Source organism: Xyrauchen texanus, chromosome 10 (assembly GCF_025860055.1).
Source record: "Xyrauchen texanus isolate HMW12.3.18 chromosome 10, RBS_HiC_50CHRs, whole genome shotgun sequence".
In the NCBI taxonomy this organism is placed as follows: Eukaryota; Metazoa; Chordata; class Actinopteri; order Cypriniformes; family Catostomidae; genus Xyrauchen; species Xyrauchen texanus.
Genome location: NC_068285.1, coordinates 42,267,674 through 42,287,240, shown reverse-complemented (window position 1 = coordinate 42,287,240; position 19,567 = coordinate 42,267,674). Strand labels below are relative to the sequence as shown.

At 40.7% G+C, this 19,567-nt stretch overlaps 1 protein-coding gene across 1 annotated transcript in view; it reads right to left on the bottom strand.

Moving 5' to 3' along the window:
• Positions 1-2,949: 2,949 nt before the first annotated feature.
• LOC127650501 (AT-rich interactive domain-containing protein 1A-like) overlaps positions 2,950-19,567 on the bottom strand; it is an 84,414-nt gene continuing 67,796 nt past the window's right edge. Inside the window, exons 7-20 of the mRNA XM_052135948.1 lie at positions 17,964-18,128; positions 17,487-17,796; positions 16,871-17,010; positions 16,587-16,684; positions 15,985-16,194; positions 15,347-15,551; positions 10,502-10,634; positions 10,153-10,325; positions 8,233-8,374; positions 7,817-7,927; positions 7,580-7,676; positions 6,639-7,473; positions 6,417-6,547; positions 2,950-6,261 (exon numbers count right to left, since the gene is read on the bottom strand). Coding sequence (XP_051991908.1) covers positions 4,354-6,261; positions 6,417-6,547; positions 6,639-7,473; positions 7,580-7,676; positions 7,817-7,927; positions 8,233-8,374; positions 10,153-10,325; positions 10,502-10,634; positions 15,347-15,551; positions 15,985-16,194; positions 16,587-16,684; positions 16,871-17,010; positions 17,487-17,796; positions 17,964-18,128 — 4,658 coding nt within the window. The 3' untranslated portion in view covers positions 2,950-4,353. The remainder of the gene's footprint in view (positions 6,262-6,416; positions 6,548-6,638; positions 7,474-7,579; positions 7,677-7,816; positions 7,928-8,232; positions 8,375-10,152; positions 10,326-10,501; positions 10,635-15,346; positions 15,552-15,984; positions 16,195-16,586; positions 16,685-16,870; positions 17,011-17,486; positions 17,797-17,963; positions 18,129-19,567) is intronic.

Here is a 19,567-nt window from a genome sequence, read left to right as displayed (position 1 = left end):
CAAACGTGTCTTGGAAAATATAGTATGCAATAGAACTTGTTTTTCCTTCTGCTTCAAAGAGTTCTACTGTCCAACATTTTGCATTCGCAAGTTTTTATTATTCTTCACGGATGCCCGTTTTCATGTTCCGGTCTCCAGTGTTTTCACTTTCAATGGTTTGTTGTTAGCAGGGACTAAAAACTAAATGTTTTTGATTTTGCTTCGTTCTGAGCAAAAACTGTTTTTTTTGTTCCGGTTCTGAAGTTCCGCAACCTCCTTTCCAAATGGTTACCGGTTAGAACAAAATAAAAGAATGTTTAATAGCACTCTTTTAAAAGTGACAGTCCTGTGCACTAAGGGGTGGGTGAAATACTTATTGCAGTGACTCCAGATCTTGCAAGAGAAACAAGCAATCTGATCCAGAAAAACAAGCCCAAAATAAACCACTTGCCTCAACAAAATAAGCAAAAATATGCAATATTTTTTCATTTATCAAGATTTATCAGCATAGAAATCATAACAGAGTTGATTAACAGTCAAGTATAATTTTATTTACAGATCTGCTTCTAAGTCAAAACCCAACGGCTTCATATCTGTATGAATGCATAAAAGACTTGACAACAACTGAGAAATGTACTTTACCTCTAATAGTGTTTTAATTGAATCTGAATTAGCCGTGCATGTACAGTATATGTAGCAATTATACATAGTTGATAAAAAAAAACTATTCAGAGAATGTGACTTCCACAACGTGCAATTAGGCAAATAAATGTGTGATGCAACCATTTCCTTCAGGATCAAAGCACATGTCATTTTTTCAGGCAACATGAAGTGATGCAATTCCAAAAGTTTACTGTGACTAACCATTTGGCCTTTAGTTTCATGAAAAACATATCCGGTTATAACCGGTTACCAGAATTTAAAAATAACGTTCTCATTCTGTAACAAATGAAAATCACTTTGTTCTGGTTTTCGGTTACGTTTTGCTAATCATTTTCATTTGTTTTCGGTTTTTGTTCCTTGAACTGTTTTTAGTCCCTGCTTGTTGGCGGATAATGTGATGTTTTGCATATTACATTTAAAAAATTGCCAAATAATAAAATGGTTCCATAGTGCCAATACTCTATCGCGAGTCACTGTGACAGTCTTTTGATCATGCCTCTCCCATTGAAGTATAACGACTGGGTTGATGACATGAAACTATGGTCTGAGAGATTAGTTACATCAATATCATTAACTACTTTGATGTTATGACAGCCTAAAATGCACAAGTTGAGCCTGAACTCTGTTTTACTCCAACTAGCACTAAAAATGCTTGTTCTCTGTCACTGTCTGTTGTTTAAATTGCATCTTATGGAGACCCATGTGATTGGTTCAAAAAGAAAAATGTTTCCTGAATGTTTCCATTAAATGTACTGGAAGTGGGGGCTTTAGTAGCTCAATGGTAAAGGCGCTGGCTACAACCCCTGGAGTTCGCTAGTTCGAATCCAGGGGGTGCTGAGTGACTCCAGCCAAGTCTCCTAAGCAACCAAATTGGCCCGGTTGCTAGGGAGGGTAGAGTCACATGGGGTAACCTTCACACGGTCTCTGTAACATGGTTCGTTCTCATTGGGGTGCGTGGTGAGTGAAGAGCGTGAAGCCTCCACACACGCCATGTCTCCGTGGCAACGCGCTCAAGCCACGTGATAAGATGGTTGATGGTCTCATACACGGAGGCAGCTGGGAATCCCAGCACCCGGATTTAGGAGAGTAACTACGCGACCACGAGGACATAGGGAATTCCAAAAAAGGAGCTGGAAATTATTTAAGCCATTCTGGAACTTCCACGAGACTGAGCATTTGAATTAGTCATGCCCCCTCTTTCCAGAAAAAAACAAATCTTAATAACAACAAAGATACAGTGCATTAATACCCTGGTTTATACCCTGGTATTGCAGGATCTCTGGTGATTCATCCTCCATTATACACCATTATAAATATACTCCAACACAACAAAACTGATGTCATTTGTTAGACAGAATGCATATAATGCCAATCAAAAAGCTATCAATGATATATCTTTAAGGAATGTTCCAGATTCAGTATATAGACCTTATTTACACTAGCGCCATCTTTGATGTTTAATGGCTATATTGCAGTTTAAAGTGTTTTTGGATCACTCCACATACAAGATATTGATAAAAAAAAATCTCTCCAAGAATATTCAGTATACAAAGAACTCCAGACAGCACGAGTTGTGGAAAATCAGATGTGATCTAGGAGCTTTTTACAGCTTTATACTGTTTGTGCCATTGAAGAAATGGCAAGTCTTTCCCTCACAGCCTCATTGTCATTCCCATTAAAAATCAAAGATGGTGCTAGCGTGAATATGTCTATAGGTCAAGTTCTATCGACAGCATCTGTGGCATATTGTTGGTCATAACAGAATTATTTTGACTCAAGTGTTTTTTAAACAAAACTGTGAAGTTTGTACTTAATACATACAGCTAATTTCTAAATAAAAGTGCATTATTTGAGCTGTAAAGTTGTCTAAATTGTCATTTTGCTGTGACACTACAGTTCTCGGTGGATGAACTTCTATTTATTCTACGCTGACGTAATTCCTGTAGGTTAATTTTTCCCCATGGATGAATTCTTTGATATCTATGTGCATTTCATGCCAAAGTTCCTGGGTTTATGGGCTTTCCATGGTCATGACATGGTAGAAATAATGGTCAATAACATGCCAACAGTGTTTGTGCACAGTATTCACAGTTGAGCATTAATGTTTAACAATTGTGCTATAATTTCAAAACCGTCTGAATTTTTATATTGCATTACCCTATTTACTTCCATTTTAAGTACCCTACCGTTACCACAATTTTTGCTTTTTTACAAAACTAGGGAACGAGTCAAAATTAGTTTTTATGGTAATCAATGTTATGCCACCAATGCGCTCAATAGAACTGAACTTGTATTGGGAGTCAAAATTCCAACTGCAAAGTCATAAAATGTTGATCTATGTTGAAATAAATCCATCACAAACGTTTTACCAAGATTTAATGTACATTTATTCTTAACACGTGGAACATATAGTATAAAGATTTCATACGGAATAAATGATATTCTTTAAGCCAAAAAAGGGGGGAAAAGAATTTACAACAAGTTTTAGCTACATCATCTGAAATACAAATATGAATCCATTGCACTGGAATCGAATAAGGGAACTGCTGGGAAAATATGTGGGAACCAAACTCGTTTATTGGATCTTTCTTCCAATGAATGATTAAAGTAGTTTGAGTAATATCCTTGTATTGTTTGATATATTCCTCTACAGCCTTAACAAAAAAAAGAGCTAAAATTTTATTTGCAAGGGGAAAGATTGCATCCTTATGGATGTAAGGAAAGGTGGTAAATAAACACATGGCAATGCGCAATGAGAGATCTGTTGAGTGAAACCTTTAATTCATCAAAGATTAAAAATGGTGAAGAGCGCCATAAGATGAGAGAAAGAAAAAGAGAAGTGTAATTTACAACATCATTATATACACTGCAGCCTGGACTGCATCTAGAGCTCAAGACCAGTCCTAAGAGGTGATTTCTTTAAGGGTCAAGTCATACAATCGAGGGACAAAGAAGAGGTTTGGGTGTTGTAGGTTCACGTTACTTTGGGGGGAAAGCCATTTTTTCCTCTCTCAACATGAACTAAAAATTTTTTTAAAAACTACAGTTTTTTGCTGCCAAGCCAGCATTATCTCAGTGTGAAACAGTGTTGTTACAATATGTTTACAGTTTTAAGGTGTACAGTACAGAAAAAAGTCCTACAATCTACTGCACAGGCCTCCAATTTACATGTCTGTTCACAGCCAATGACCTGGTTCCTTTAGGGCTAAGTATATATAATCCAAGTTACAGCAAATTATACCACACACACCAGAGTCAGCAAGTTCGTTTAGCCTCCAAACATGAACCAGATTATGGTGGTCTCCATGGCCATCTTCACCATGAAGGAGAACACGAGCACGATTTTTCCCCAAACTCACTGTAAACGTGACAGTAACTTTGGTTACAGTTTTGTTTTTGTCATTTTATGTTTACTTACGAAAAAAAAAGTCCAAGAGCAGCGCACTCTTGGGGTGAGGGTCTCAGTCGGCACATTAATGTTAGATTTATTCTTATCCTTATGTGTTTAATCCATTACGATTTAATGGTATATCCTTCCTCAAGGGCAAAGCAAGGGTAGACAGAATAGACAATGGAATCTGAGGTGATTTTGCATAAATAAAAAAAAAGAAAAGTCAGTTTTGCTGTTAAATCTTCTCCACTCACGCAGACACACACACATAAAAAATAAAAAAAAACAAGTGGGGAAAAACATGATCAACCCCACATCTGTCATGACTGGCCAATCAGAAACAGTACGTCACAGATTACATGGGACACCAAAGTGTTCATGAGTGGGGACACCGATATGTCCAGTAGCCGTGACTCGTACAGCGTGAACTCAGAGTGGTTCTCTTCTACTTTGGCAAGGGCGTGCAGGGCACGCGCCGCCCGCCGCATCATGTCCACACTAGTGGGCTCAAAGTGTGCACCTTGCATGTGCAGCAGCGAGCCCTGACTCTGATGAAACTGAGTGGCTGCAAGACTGTCCTCCAGGAAGCCAAGAAGATTTCCAACACTGCTTTTCTGCACAGCAATAGCCCGAGCTGCGACGTTGTCTCCTTGCGCCAGGTTAGCTAACAACACCACTGCCATTTCCCGACAGACGGGCACTTTGCGCTCACCGACCATCCGCACAAGTGAGCCATAGAGCTTCTCCAAACGGCTGAAAGGCGCTGTAGCCAGAATGAGGTCAACATTGTTATCATGGATGCTAAGCTTACTGAGGGTTTCGAGGACCAGTCTCTGGGGAGAGAGAGTCCCACTGAGCCCCAATGTAGGGAAGGGGTCAATGGCTTCTGCCGAAGGGCACACGGCCCAGTGAAGCAGGCCATCTAGCAGCGGCAGGCAAATACTTTCAGGGTAGATGGAAAGGTCCAACTGGCCTGAGACATTTGCTAATGTGACCAAGCAGTTCTCCCGCAGAACCTCAAGGCAGTCCCACCACCACTCATCTCGCTCACAGCTGACACCTTCGTCCTCTTCTTCCTCTTTCTCGTAGGTGACTGGGGCTTGCTTGCGTTCAGGATGCCGGTGGTGCAGTAGGACAAGCCGGCCCAATAATAGCAAAAGACCTGGATGCTTTGACATCTCCAGATCATTACCCGGAATAAAGGAAAGGCTGCGAACAATGTTGGAAACGCAGATGCAGCGCCGAGAAAGGGCATCCTGCCAATCTGAGAGCGTACAGAGTGGGGTCTCATCCTTGCTGTGCGGCTCATCCTCCAAGATCTTGATATTACGACTCTGTTGCAAAAGGTCGATGCCAAAGAGAAACTTTTTGTTCGCTTTGGCACTCTCATGGTTGCCTCGGACTGCTTCCTCGGTCACACAGCCTTGCCGAGCCGACAGGACATCATCAAAGGTGGCCGTTATGCTCATTGACGTGCAAGCAGTTGTAGTGGTTTTGTCCTCTGCAGGATGTTCTGTGGAAGGCTGTAGTTGTACTTGTGGTATTTGCTGTTCTTCACTTGTCTGCGCCTTCTCAGTGTCATCCATAACAGGTTTCACTACTTGAGGTACCTTTTTATGAGGCTCAACATTCACTGGCACCCGTTTCCGCAGCTTCAGCAGCTCCATCTTGCTCTCAAAATGGGTTTGTATATGCTCTGTGTTATCTCCACCACCCACACTCCAATGGATCAGACCACTTTCAAAGGCTTGTCGCCGGCCCAATTTACTAGTCTGCCCTATCACGAATGGGTCTTTCTTCCTCATTATCTTGATGGGTAACTTGTCGAATTTACTAGCCTGCTTTGGCCTCTCCTGGGCAGCACTCATGTCTTGCAAAGGAGTAGATGATCTGAGGAGATCTTTAAAAGAAGAATCTTCTACTTCCTTCTCTTGGTCAAGCTTGTCATTGGATTTTTGGACCACTGTATTCTCCTCTTTCTCCTGCTTGATCTGGACCTGTGATGTTTGCACAATAATGTTCTCTGCATCATCTTCATCATCCTCTTCATCATCTTCCATCTGCTCTGCCTCTGGCCCCTCCTCATCAGACATTTCAGGGTCAATAGCATCTGGGTCAATCAGGGTACGTTGCCCAGGGTCTCCAACCTCATACTCTTTCAAGATGCCAAAGATCTCAATGAGGCACCTTCGGAAGTACTCAACAATGAGCTCAAGGAAACCAGGAAGCTGCATTCGAAACAAACAGTGCAAATGAGAATCAAATGATGAGCACTTCCTTTCAAAGCGCAAAAGAAAAGGAAGAAACTAAAAAATAAATCTAATCTCAATATTGGATTTATCGACCATCACGACCAACCCCTTGTCATTTGATGTTTTCTCACCTGGTTCAGACTGAAGGTAGAAATGCTGTTGTCATCATATAGAAGAATATTAATGGTGTCTAAGGCCCAAGTGCTCTCAGCTAACAAGCCTGATTTTAGGGACATCATGACTCTCCAGGCCTCTGGTGTTCCTAAAAGAAAACAAATCACAGTATTCACACCACCTTAAATGTAATCAAGACATATATATATTCACAGGGTAAAATTAAATTAGCCTCTAACCAATATCTTTCATGGTAACGCGGCGACGTGGTTTCAGAAGGGGCTGAGAGGCCTCTATTGAACCTGGTGGGAATGCCACGTCTCTCCGTATCAGAGGGGGCTGCACTGGCGGCTGGGCAATATGTGAGGCAGGAACCGGAGGTCCAGCCTTCTGAATTTTCATCCCCGAGTGCATATAAGGGGACTTGCTGGGTGAGGTTCTGTTCTCCATTGGTCGTGGCATGGGTGCAGGGCTGGACACTTGTGGAATGTGGTTCTGGGAAGATTGATAGTTGGGCTGAAGAGGTCTGGACATTGGTTGTCCAGATGCTCCAGGCCCATATGGGGGCTGCCGCTGGTTAACATGGCCAGACCAAGGACCCTCATGGTTCATGCGCTGGTCTGAAGTCATCATGTCTTCAGAGCGATTCATGCCGTGGTAGCTTGGGCCCTGAGAGGGGACACCAGGGCCCCCCTGGCGATTGTGATAGTTAGGGTAGTTTATCTCATTACGGCCAGGCCAGATGGAACCTTGGGGTCCATCGGGGCCTGATGGCATGGAGCCACTCATGGAGCTACCCATCATCTGTGGTAGCATAGAGGACTGGGAATTGGGGCCGCTCGCATTAGGCCCTCGATCTCGCCCAAAACCAAATGGAAACTGGCTCTGTGGACCAGGTGCACGTCTGTCTGAGCCAGGATAGGTGTTATACTGGTTGTACATTTCTGGTTGGGACTGAGGTCCACCTGGGGCCTGGGGTCCCTGCTGTTGACCACTGTAGGGGTACATGTCCCCTTCATGACGCTTTGCAGGAGGACCATAAACACCATCAACTGGCCTCTTCTGTGTGTAATTCTGTATTTGAGAGAGATTTGATATTCTTACTGGTGCATTTACATTGTTATACATCTAAATATTAGGCAAACACACTGTAAAATTATTTTTTTTGTGTTGCGCTGACCTGTTGCTGTTGTGGGTACATTCCTGGCTGCTGGTTTGGGTATGGTCCACTAGGAGGAGCACCTTGGCCAGGGTATTGATTACTGTAAGAATCATGCCTACAAACCAAAAAGATAGCATCAGAGAGGGCAAAAGCAACTTGAATTGAATAGTAATTCCATGTGCCCAGAAACATGTCCCATAGCCAATGGCAAACAACCGAATATGTATTTATAGAATTGTGAATTCTGATTTTAACCTCTGCTGCTGTGGGGGTCTGTTGGGTGAGTACATCCCTGCATCTGCACCGGAAGGCATCATGTTAGGCTGTGGACCCATGTTACCATCTGGGCCTATACTTGAATCTGGTCTGTGAGGAAATAAGAGCAATTGATCAACACCCTGCCCCTTGGTTGTCTTTTGGGCTGAGAGTTCAATAGGGAACATTCAGAGAAATCTAGATACATTTCTGAGCTGAAAAACAGGAGTACAACACAACACAGTTGAAAACTGACTGATTTGTGGAGTCTTAATTGTAGAAGCAACTAAGGAGATAAACTTAAATTAAACTTTAAAACAGCATTTATATGATGTCTGGTGTAATTTTTGACTTGCTATATTAAATTTACTTGCTACACTGAATATAATGTTAATACTTTGAATAAATGCTCCCACCGTCGGTCATATCCTGGACCATATGGGTACTGTTGTCTTTGACCCATCTGCATATTACTCATAGGTCCTGAAGGGCCTCGGTTATATTGTTCACCCACGCCACTGTTTGGGCCTTGACCTGGACTCATGAACTGCTCACCCGCTGAAAAAACAAGCACTTACACTGACTCAGATTTCTCCTCACATGTATACAAACACCAAAGTCAGAGAAAGAGTTTTAGGTAAAAATATTGTGTTAAGTGACATCTTGCAAATCAGTCATCAGGATAAGGACAATACATTGTACTTAATATTCGTAAGAACTAATCATTTTCAAGAACGAAACATTTAAAGTATATACAGACTCAATGGTACATTTGGGAACATTTTTCAGTAGCACTATGATACAGCATTGTTTAGACATACAAATTATTCTAGAATAAGAACAGATCATACATAATATGTGAGAACACAACAAAGAATATAACTTATGACATACAGTACATATACAGTGAGGGAAAAAAGTATTTGATCCCCTGCTGATATTGTACGTTTGCCCACTGACAAACAAATGATCAGTCTATAAATGTAATTGTAGGTTAATTTGAACAGTGAGATACAGAATAACAACCAAAAAATCCAGAAAAACACATGTCAAATTTTTTTTTTATTGAATTGCATTTTAATGAGGGAAATAAGTATTCGAGACTGGCTAGACCTCTCCAGGACCTTAATGTGCTTCTTCTTGAGCCACTCCTTTATTGCCTTTGCCATGTGTTTTGGGTCATTGTCATGTTGGAATACCCATCCACGACCCATTTTCAATGCCCTGTCTGAGGGAAGGAGGTTCTCACCCAAGATTTGATGGTACATGGCCCCGTCCATCGTCTCTGTGATGCGGTTAAGTTGTCATGTCCCCAAAGCATAATGTTTCCACCTCCATGTTTGACGGTGGGTATGGTGTTCTTGGGGTCATAGACAGCAATCCTCCTCCTCCAAACACGGCAAGTTGATGCCAAATAGCTCGATTTTGGTCTCAACTGACCACAACACTTTCACCCAGTTCTCCTCTGAATCATTCAGATGTTCATTGGCAATCTTCAGAAGTTCTGGGCTGATTCCTCACCGTTCGCATGATCATTGCAATCATTGCATCATTGCAACTACACGTGGTGAGATCTTGCATGGAGCCCCAGACTGAGGGAGTTTCTTCCAGACTTTTGTGTTTCTTCCATTTGCGAATAATCGCAACAACTGTTGTCACCTTCTCACCAAGCTGCTTGGCGATGGTCTTGTAGCCCATTCCAGCCTTGTGTAGATCTACAATCTTGTCCCTTGACATCCTTGGACAGCTCTTTGGTCTTGGCCATGGTGGAGAGTTTGGAATCTAATTTAATTGATTGCTTCTGTGAACAAGTGTCCCTTTAAGAGTGTGCTCCTAATCTCAGCTCATTACCTGTATAACATTTACATTTACATTTATGCATTTGGCAGATGCCTTTATCCAAAGCGACTTAGTGCATTTATTACAGGGACAATCCCCCCGGAGCAACCTGGCTTAAGTGCCTTGCTCAAGGACACAATGGTGGGGCCGTGGGGTTAGAACCTGCGACCTTCTGATTAACATCCCTGTGCTTTAGCCACTACGCCACCACCACTCCATTCTGTATAAAAGACACCTGGGAGCCAGAAATCTCTGATTGAGAGGGGGTTGAATACTTATTTCCCTCATTAAAATGCAATTCAATTTATACAATTTTTGACATGCGTTTTTCTGGACTTTTTTGTTGTTATTCTGTCTTTCACTGTTCAAATTAACCTACCATTAAAATTATAGACTGATAATTTCTTTGTCAGTGTGCAAACGTACAAAATCAGCAGGGGATCAAATATTTTTCCCTCACTGTAACATTCAAACAGATAACCTCATATCTCAGTCACCTTTTCTCATACCACCAAAGGGGTCCTTATTGGACTCATAAGGTCCCATACGGCCCATCATGTCTGGTCCACCCATACCAGGCTGATAACCTGAATTAGGGGTCACCGAGTTACGTCTGCCAAAGGCTGGATCCCCACCATCAGCAAACGGGTCCTGCAAATTGACACTGCTCCTGCGGCAGACAAAAAGTGTTGGCCAGCTCTTTTAATGAGAAGTACTTGCTCCTTTAAAACATTCTTTCGAAATTTACTGTCCCAATCCTGAATGACATACAAACAATATGATAATTCAAAATTATAATAAGATAATGTAGATAGAAATTCAAAGTAGTGATTTTAAGTGGTATACCTTGCACCTGGCATGGGGGGCATTTGGCTATGCGGTGTTGAGGCAGGTGTAGGGGGCTTCAGGTCTCCACCCTCGGCCATGGAGCTGCTGGTTGACTGAGGCGTCTGAGGACCCTGTAAAGATCCTGATCCAGCTGAAACAAAGGCACGCAAACAAGTTCGTCAGTCAGCAAATCCAAGAGGAATTGCAGGCGATGTCAAAGTATTCAAATGCAAACTCCATATAATTCCAACCACAAATCCAAGAATTCAAATATTCAAGGATTTATGTTGACTCAAAGTAAAGCAAATTAGACTAAAATAATGACTTGAGCCAGGTTTGACATGTCAATGCACTGGGCACTCGGATAACTTAAAAAGCATAAACTCACAGAAACAAGGCTAAAGATATTTTAAGAGTAATATTGCGACAAACCAAGCATGTAAACAATAAAGCAACAAGACATTTTGCTTGAATTGGTCCAAAATGCCTTTCCACATGGTTGTAATTGAAACATCAATTATGTTCTGCTTGACTGTGATTGTTGCTTCCACAGCATTTTCACTGCGAGTGTGGACAGACAGCCAACACGCATTCGAGGAAAAACGCTGAGTTCCGCTCATTTGGCAACCTTCCTCGCTCTGAAATAACACTGCTTTCCATGGTGCTTAATCTCATTTGAAGAGTTTCCCCACTGGTAACACAGAAAGAGGTGCTCTGCCAGATTACATGCTCAGAGAGAAACATCCTTAGATTTGGAGCTAGTATTTCAGCGTGAGACTATTCCCCCATTACTACCACTCAACCAGCAGCAAACAACATGATTACAATGAGCTCATGTGCTTAACAATGTTTTCAAGCATTTTGGTCATTTTACTCATTGAATATTCAGATAAAAACTGTCAAGAACATGGACCCCAAGGATGTGTGTTCAATGTAGCTCAAAACCCCTGACTGAAAGGCCTATGTTTACACCTAGTATTAGGATCCATTTCCTGCGATCAGTTTGAAAGGGGACGATGCTCGACAGGTGTAAACAGGGTCCAAAACATTTTGATATTAGAAGATTTCAACCACATTCAAAGATGGTCAAAAGTGGTGGAACACATGTGACCACATTGGGCATGTAGTGTAAAAGTGAATCAGTTTGAATGCATTTGAACCGACACAAACCCTCTCCTACTCACCTGTCAAACAACTAAAGTGCTAAAACAAGTTTAAACACTATAAAAACAAATAAAAGTAACAAATAAAAAAAAAAAAAAAAAGATTTTGGCAGATTTGCATATAATAGTTACTAGACTTTAATCAGGGTGAAATGTTTTGAAGTGGAAAAGAACAAGACACATTTAATGCTTTTCATAATCGATCATTGCTTTTATTTCTGAGTAATCGTGTCCATCAATGGTAATAACATGATGGCCAAGCGGCCATGTGCTTAACAGTGTGCATCAGTAGAAATGAGGCCATGTACACTTGTGTAAATAGAGAGATGGAAAGACAAAAAGTGTGTGTATAAACAGCACGAATGCACGCCACATGTTGCGGCTCATCCAGCGGCCAGCTTGTGGATGATTACTACTGGCATGCTTGTCAGATGACTCATGCCTCCATTCATTAACTCCTTCACACACTGGGGTCACTGTCAGGTCAGACGTATCCATATCTCACACTTCACACATGCTCTCTCTCTCTCGCTCACTCAAAAACACAATACCTCAGCCTTCCTCCTTTAGGCAAGGATTTCCCTTTAAAAAAAAAACCACCCCCTTAGTTTTTCCCCATTCATCTATTTCTGGCTCGGATCCGCTCTCCAGGTGGTTTCCCTGTGGTTCCTGAGGCCAGGAAAAAGCCGACTGCAATGGGAAAAAACACAGGGAGCCTGAAGCACCAAACCTGCTGCCAACTAGACATGCTCTACATCACAGGGGCTCCCCTTTAACTTGCCTCCTTTGCCTCATAATCCGTCTCTTTCGCACTCAACCGAACTTAACTCTCTGGCTCACATTCACAGTCTTTGTTCACATGCTCTTGGTTTCAAAAACAGCTGGATGGAGTGCAATGGAACAGTGGAAAAGTGAAAAGATAAACTTCTCTTTTCTTTCTCTCTCTTTACATTTCTCTAATTTCCTGGCAACACCAGTTATCCAAAAATGAAGCTAGCTAGAAACTAAATTTGTAACTAAACATAGATTGGTCTTTAAAACATTGTTTTAAAACTGATATTGAGTGCATTTACATGCACAAATATATACTGGTAAATATCAAAATCAGCTCATTCTAAAAACACAAAACATTTTCTCCAGTTTTGACCTCAAAACGTAAACCCAATGGATTATTCCAAACTTCTGGCCTCCAAAAAATGGGAAATAGGAAAAATAAAACATCTAAATATATTTTAATCTATTATTTTCAAATTGTCTTGAAAATATATATAAAACATTTTAAACTATCTGGGCATTTTGTAGATCCATTTGTGAAAAATATACACTGATGGCCATAAGTTTGGAATAATTTACAGATTTTGATGTTTCGTAAAATAAATTGGTACTTCAATTCACCAAAGTGGAATTCAACTGAACACAAAGTATAGTCAGGACATTACTGATGTAAAAACAGCACCATCACTATTTGAAATTTTTTATTTTTTTATAAAATCTAGACAGACCCCATTTCCAGCAGTCATCACTCCAACACCTTATCCTTGAGTAATCATGATAAATTTATCATTTGGGTCTAGAAAATCACCTGCCATTATATCAAACACAGCTGAAAGCTATTTGGTTTGTTAAATTAAGCGTAACATTGTCTTTGTGTTTGTTTTTGAGTTACCACAGTATGCAATATACTAGCATGTCTAAAGGTCAATATTAAGTCAAAAATGCATGTAAAAATGTACACTACAGTCTTCAAAGAGAAAGCACAACTGTCTCTAACAAGGACAGAAAGAGATGTGGAAGACCAGATGTACAACTAAACAAGAGGATAAGTACATCAGAGTCTCTAGTTTGAGAAATAGACATCTCACATGTCCTCAGCTGACAGCTTCATTGAATTCTACCCGCTCAACACCAGTTTCATGTACAACAGTAAAGAGAAGAGTCAGGGGTGCAGGCCTTATGGGAAGAATAGCAAAGAAAAAGACACTTTTGAAAAAGAAAAATTAAAAGAAAATGTTAGAGTGGGCAAAGAAACACAGATATTGGACAACAGATAATTGGAAAAGAGTGTTATGGATCTTGAGCTTTTGTGGGATCAAGGTGCGTGAGAAGTGCCCAACAAGACAGTCACATCTATGGCAAGTGCTACAGGAAGCGTGGGGTGAAATGTCACCTGAGTATCTGGACAAACTGACAGCTAGAATGTCAAAGATCTACAAAGCTGTCATTGCTGCACATGTTTTTGATGAGAAATCTTTGAATTAGTTAATACTTAGTAATTTATCAAGTTATTAAGGTTGACTATACATTGTGATCAGTTGAATGCCACTTTGGTGAATAAAAGTACCAATTTCATTACATACGAGCAAAATCTGTACATTATTCCAAACTTTTGGCTGCCAGTGTGCGTGTTCGTTCAGGGCATCATTTGTTATCATGCAAGCATCTGTCAATGACACCAGGTGAAAAATTACTACTAGCCAACAAATTAAGAACTAAAGACAATTATAAATGTAAAGATAATTATAATAATCATCATAATAAATAAGCCTAATAAATCCCCTTGTGTTCCCAAAAAATGCTGCCAAATGTGTGTTCTTATCGAATATGTTTGCATTGCGTTTTGGTAATAAAGTTAATGCTGCCTAAATAAAATAAAACAGCATTCAATTTTAGGTTCAAGGTGAACGTGTCTTGTATTATTTTATGATTTAATCACTTTCGCCTTTGTTTTATTAATACAAAGATACCTGTAGCCTATACATTACTGAACCTACAGAGTTGCGTTCACAATGTGTAAGAGCGAACTGCTCTGTGGAAATAAAGCGATACTAAACACACAGCACCTCACGAGATGATCGGAGATCATTTGCAGCATTCTCATAGACTACATTATTCTTGCAAACTGTTTTCAGTCGAATGAAACAGAGAAAAAGGAGTGATAAATCTTTACATGCTGCACACCTCTGAAAAACAGCAAATCAGACACGAGCATTGACGCCGTTTCATTTGTCTGTTCTTAAACATGTCATGTGTCACTCCGAGATGTCTTATAGGTTACTCACCTGTTGTGGGTAGATGAGCAAAATTACTCGTGCATGCAATACATTTGGATGAGGAGCTCACAACTGGATTGAGCCTCATCGCACTTCGAGTGTGGAGGGTGCCGTGTCACACCCTGGGCGCACAAAAAATAACGAACGTTCATAAAATCTCTCGTAGAAAATTTTCTTAATAGCTAAAATATCAAGTGTCTTGGAGAAGCGCTTTCATTGCACTCGTGAATAGCAGAGCTCACTATGCACATAAATCAAATCAGGCGTGCATCGGTGGCTTTAATATAAATCACGTTTCGTCATACGCGCCTCTTTGTGTCTAATTTCTTGTAATATATTTCGCTGAGTATTCTTACAAGTCGCCCTCCACAGTGGCTGGTACATCAGCAAAATACTCTTTTGTCCGGTTTTCATTTCAAACCTTGTTCACCAGGAGTAGGCTGTACGACAATTTCGGGAGAAAGGAAATCTTGATTGAGTCATTGACTTCTAGCTTTGCAATCACACCTACACTTTCTGCAGGAAAATTATCTCTAGAAAGTTTTAAACAATCATGTGTTGAGCCACAGGTTCCGGACCCCTGCAAAGGCAACTTGCCCTATACAAAGGCAACATATGTTACAGGTTCCCTTATGCTTGTCTGCACTGACCTGGTGATGGAGGCTGGACCTTGGCCTGGTTCTTTTTTGGATCACTGTTGAAGAAGTCAGGAGGCGGGTCTTCTCCTCGCTCGATCTTGCACTCAAAGGCGTACAGACACTGGATGTACTGTTTCTTCAGAGAGCTGGCTGCACTGCTAGATGTGCCCACATTAAGATTAGTGGCTAATTCCCTCCACTTCTTGTTCTTGTTCACCTGATAACAGCAGACAAACAGAAGATAATAACAATTACAAAAGAGACCTTCAGTGTAATTCAATACGTTTTAAAGAAACAACATTAAACAAATAATTACTATGAATATAATAAATTATTCTTTTTTTTTGTGCACATTATTCCAAAAGTAAAAAGTGTTATAATATTTCATCACAATGTATTCACTTTTTCCACCTCTGAAAAAACTGCCTTGGTTACATCGTAAAAATCGTTGGGTATATTATTTTAACAAACATCTGGTTATCTGGTCCAAGGACTTTGTGTTACGTAGATATTGGTATATTAATCAAATTACAAACCACTGAAACAATTAATTCACTTATATCTTCAAAACAATGTAATATCAAACTTAGATGTCAGTAATGAATCAAGTAACTTGAAGAGCTCATATCAAGATGTGCTCTTCTCTATACCTGAGTGAGGCCGCCAATCTCTTTGACAGACATGTAGAGGCGGAAGAGGTCGAGGGGCTTGCGGCCCACTGCGGGGAGATTGCTCATCCCCAAGGCTTTCTCCTCGGCGAACGCCAGGTAACGGTCCACCCACATCTTCCTCTCTGGTTCTGGACCCAGTTCATACAAACGAGTGATCTTCTCATTAGTGGTGGTAGAGGAACTCGATTTCTGCAAGAGCATAATAAAAATGGAAAAACATAAGATACAGCGATGCAAAGATTAGATTCCTGCTGTGTAGTCGTGAGGGAAAAAAAGCATACACAATCATTCATAAACAGAAATGATTAAAAAAAAATGAAAGCGGTGCACATGTGCAATGCGCATTTTAGTGGAAAAGCATTTTCATTAATGATGTATGAAGGCAGGACTGCAGGGAGCAATTTGAAAAACCCTCAATGTGCGTTATGAGCTGGCCTGTATGTTCCCCGGCTTTCACAGCTGTCCATATAGTCAACCGCTGTTCACAGAGCTCAGCGCCATTCATGTCTTTCAGCTAATCATAGCCATGACAGTCTACAACAACACAGCCCATATGCATTTAAATACTAACAGCTCTTTACCTTCTTCGATTCGGTCTTAGGAGTCCCATCAACTTTGTTATTCAACTTCTGGGATTGGTTGAGTTTATCCATGCCAAACTCTGGACTGGGAGCCATGCCTTGTAGAAACAAAAAATATTTAACATAATTTATATAAATTGTTTGTATGCATTTGTTGCTTTCCTCCATGGGCTATTATCAAAATCTCTTTTCTAAATGACGGACCAACTGATGTACAGGAGCACTTGATCTACTTTAAAAACAAAGACATTAAATAGAAAGCAAGCTTGCAGCTCAGGGCTTACCTGCGGAGTTGTTGGCCATATTGCCAGGCATTGGGTATGGTCCTGCTTGGTTCATCATTCCCTGCATGCTGTTCATGGGCGGGGCATACGGAGACCCAGCTCCCATCATGCCTTGACCCATGTTGGGATAACCAGGAGGCCTAGGAGGGAACGAATGGAAAAAAGAAGCAAGGCAGCATTAACTCCGCACAATCAAACCTTATATTACTAAGCATAGCAAGGGACGAACTTGTACCATTTCATGATAGAAAGTTACTGGCTAAGTTACTAGCTTACATATCACCTTATCAAAATATATCCATATGCATTTAGCGAAAAGAAAATGTGCCTATTTAAGGATCATAAAAAAAATTTATTGTAAAGATATATTTTATGAGGCTATTTTTGGCATTGCAACAGAAAAACAATATACGTTATAATGTTCAGGGTTTAATACAAAAATAAACTGTAGTGTATTATACAAAATTATCCACATTGAATTACGGTTTAATTGAGACTGTAGGATGCCACAACAGGTTTGATTTTTTTTCCCTTTTTTTTTTTTTCAGTCTTTGCCCAACACTAGCACTTCACAATCTGGCTACTTTAAATGAATCATGTACTGCTCTCTCTCTACCTGTGTATTGAGTTGGATGGGCCGTGATGCATGCCTGCCACAGCAGGATCCTGGGGCTTCCTGTTCATTCCAGGTGGAGGACACATCCCTGATGCCGGCAAGCAGCCCATGTTGGGACCCATGTTGGGGGTCATACCGGGACCATACGGCCTTGTACCCATCTGCCCCGGACCCATGCGCCCAGGAGGCATCCCTCCGTATGGCCCCCCTCCACCCTGCCCTGCCATAGGATTCATGGAGCCGCCAATTCCAGGACCACCCGGATAATTAGTGTTAGGCATGCCTCCATAACCTGGTGGCCTCGTGTAAACTGTGCAAAAGAGAAGCATGTGAGAAACATGGAAATGGTTCTCCAAAACATACCTGCAGAACAGACTAGAAAATTGTACAACAGAGTAGCCAGTCTTAATCATGGCAAAAAGTATGCCTGGTGTAAATTGGCTCTCAGGTCACGTTGTTAAATTACGGTTGTCTCACCTTGTGGTCCATACTGGCCACCCTGCAGTCCATAGTTGCCCATGGAGTTGTTCTGTGGGAAGAGACCCACCCCTCCATGCATTTGGCCTCCAGATGATTGCCGTGGAGATAAATTGGATCCCGGTTGAGGAGAGCCGTATGGCATCTGTGGGTTTCTCATATATACTGAAAAGAGAGGATAAAATTACACTTCAAAAACTTTTCACACAATAGCTATTAGTGAGGACCAGAGTTCATTTGACATCTAAGTTTGGTTAATTTGGTTTGTGTGAAAACTATAAGGGTCTGAACCCAAGTCAGCTATAAAGTAAGGATGCACTAGAGCTTAACTATTTGGATAAAAAAATCTAATTGGGATTATTTTGAAAACTAGATCAGAGTCACATAACCTTCACATTGAAAAAAACAGTACCATATTTATGTAATATTTTCTTAATCTGTATGCATGCATATGCGTCTAGATTTAACCCATAAACCTTTTATTTGGCAGAACGCCTGAAGGAAGACATTTCTGTATGTGGTTGAGTTTACAATGGCCTTTTACTGTAGAGAAAATAATATAATTGGTCACCTTTAGCTCCATATATAGAATTCTATCATTACCCATCTGTCAGTGAACTGTTCAATATTTTATTTGGACTTACATGGATGTTTGTTAGCGAATGTGGACATACACTGTTTTCTTATCATGGGTTCCAATGACTCGAGTCTAACTTTGTGTTCCCAGAAATCAGTTGGTATGTATGTATGTATGTATGTATGGTGTGGATTGCTAGACAATTTATTTTTGGATATACTCTGAGCTTTCACATACTATTTTAGATTGAAATCAGTTTTATGACTAGGGTCTCTAGTCTGGTTGTTGACCGGACAATTTGGTTTCGAGATGTGTTTTCCGTGTCAGAATCACTTGCGGTTTTGCGAAGATGGAAATCTGGTATCCGTCTGCGGCTGTAGTCTACTTCTTAAAAGCAACCTGACATTGTACGTGCATGAATGGTTTTGGTTGTCAGGGAAATCACAGAGCCAGCACGATGTAGGCAATCTCTTCAATACACTTCAGCCGCTGAGGTAAATTGCTGAGGTAAATTAGTTGACGCTATTCAAAAAATATGGGTGGGACATATGCATTTTTGATGGACACTTCTCAAGGCCAATGGAGATACTTGTTAAACAGAAAGCCTGATTAAACATCTTTTCATTTCGATGCACAATTCAAACAGTAGGAAGAGGTCATTCGGTGCATTCCATCTATGGTAAAAAGTCCAAATTGCCAAAAGTGGAGATACATGTTTTCATCAGACAGCAACGATATTTGGTATTACACCAATGTACAATTACTGAATCTAGAGTGCTGTAAATATAATGAGCTCAGTTCATTAGCCTAATGCGTGCTTCGAGTATGTGTTAAAACTGTACAGAGAACAGTGCTGCGTGCATACAGGGAGCAGTGCGTGCAGATTATTTATTTGTTTATTTTATTTAATCGCATCCCTTGCCGTTTGATAATCGCACTACATCATATCGCCATTTCAATAGGAGGCACCAGTGCATAGGACAATTTTACAAGAAAACTTGGATTTAAACTAATCTGAATATTCTGT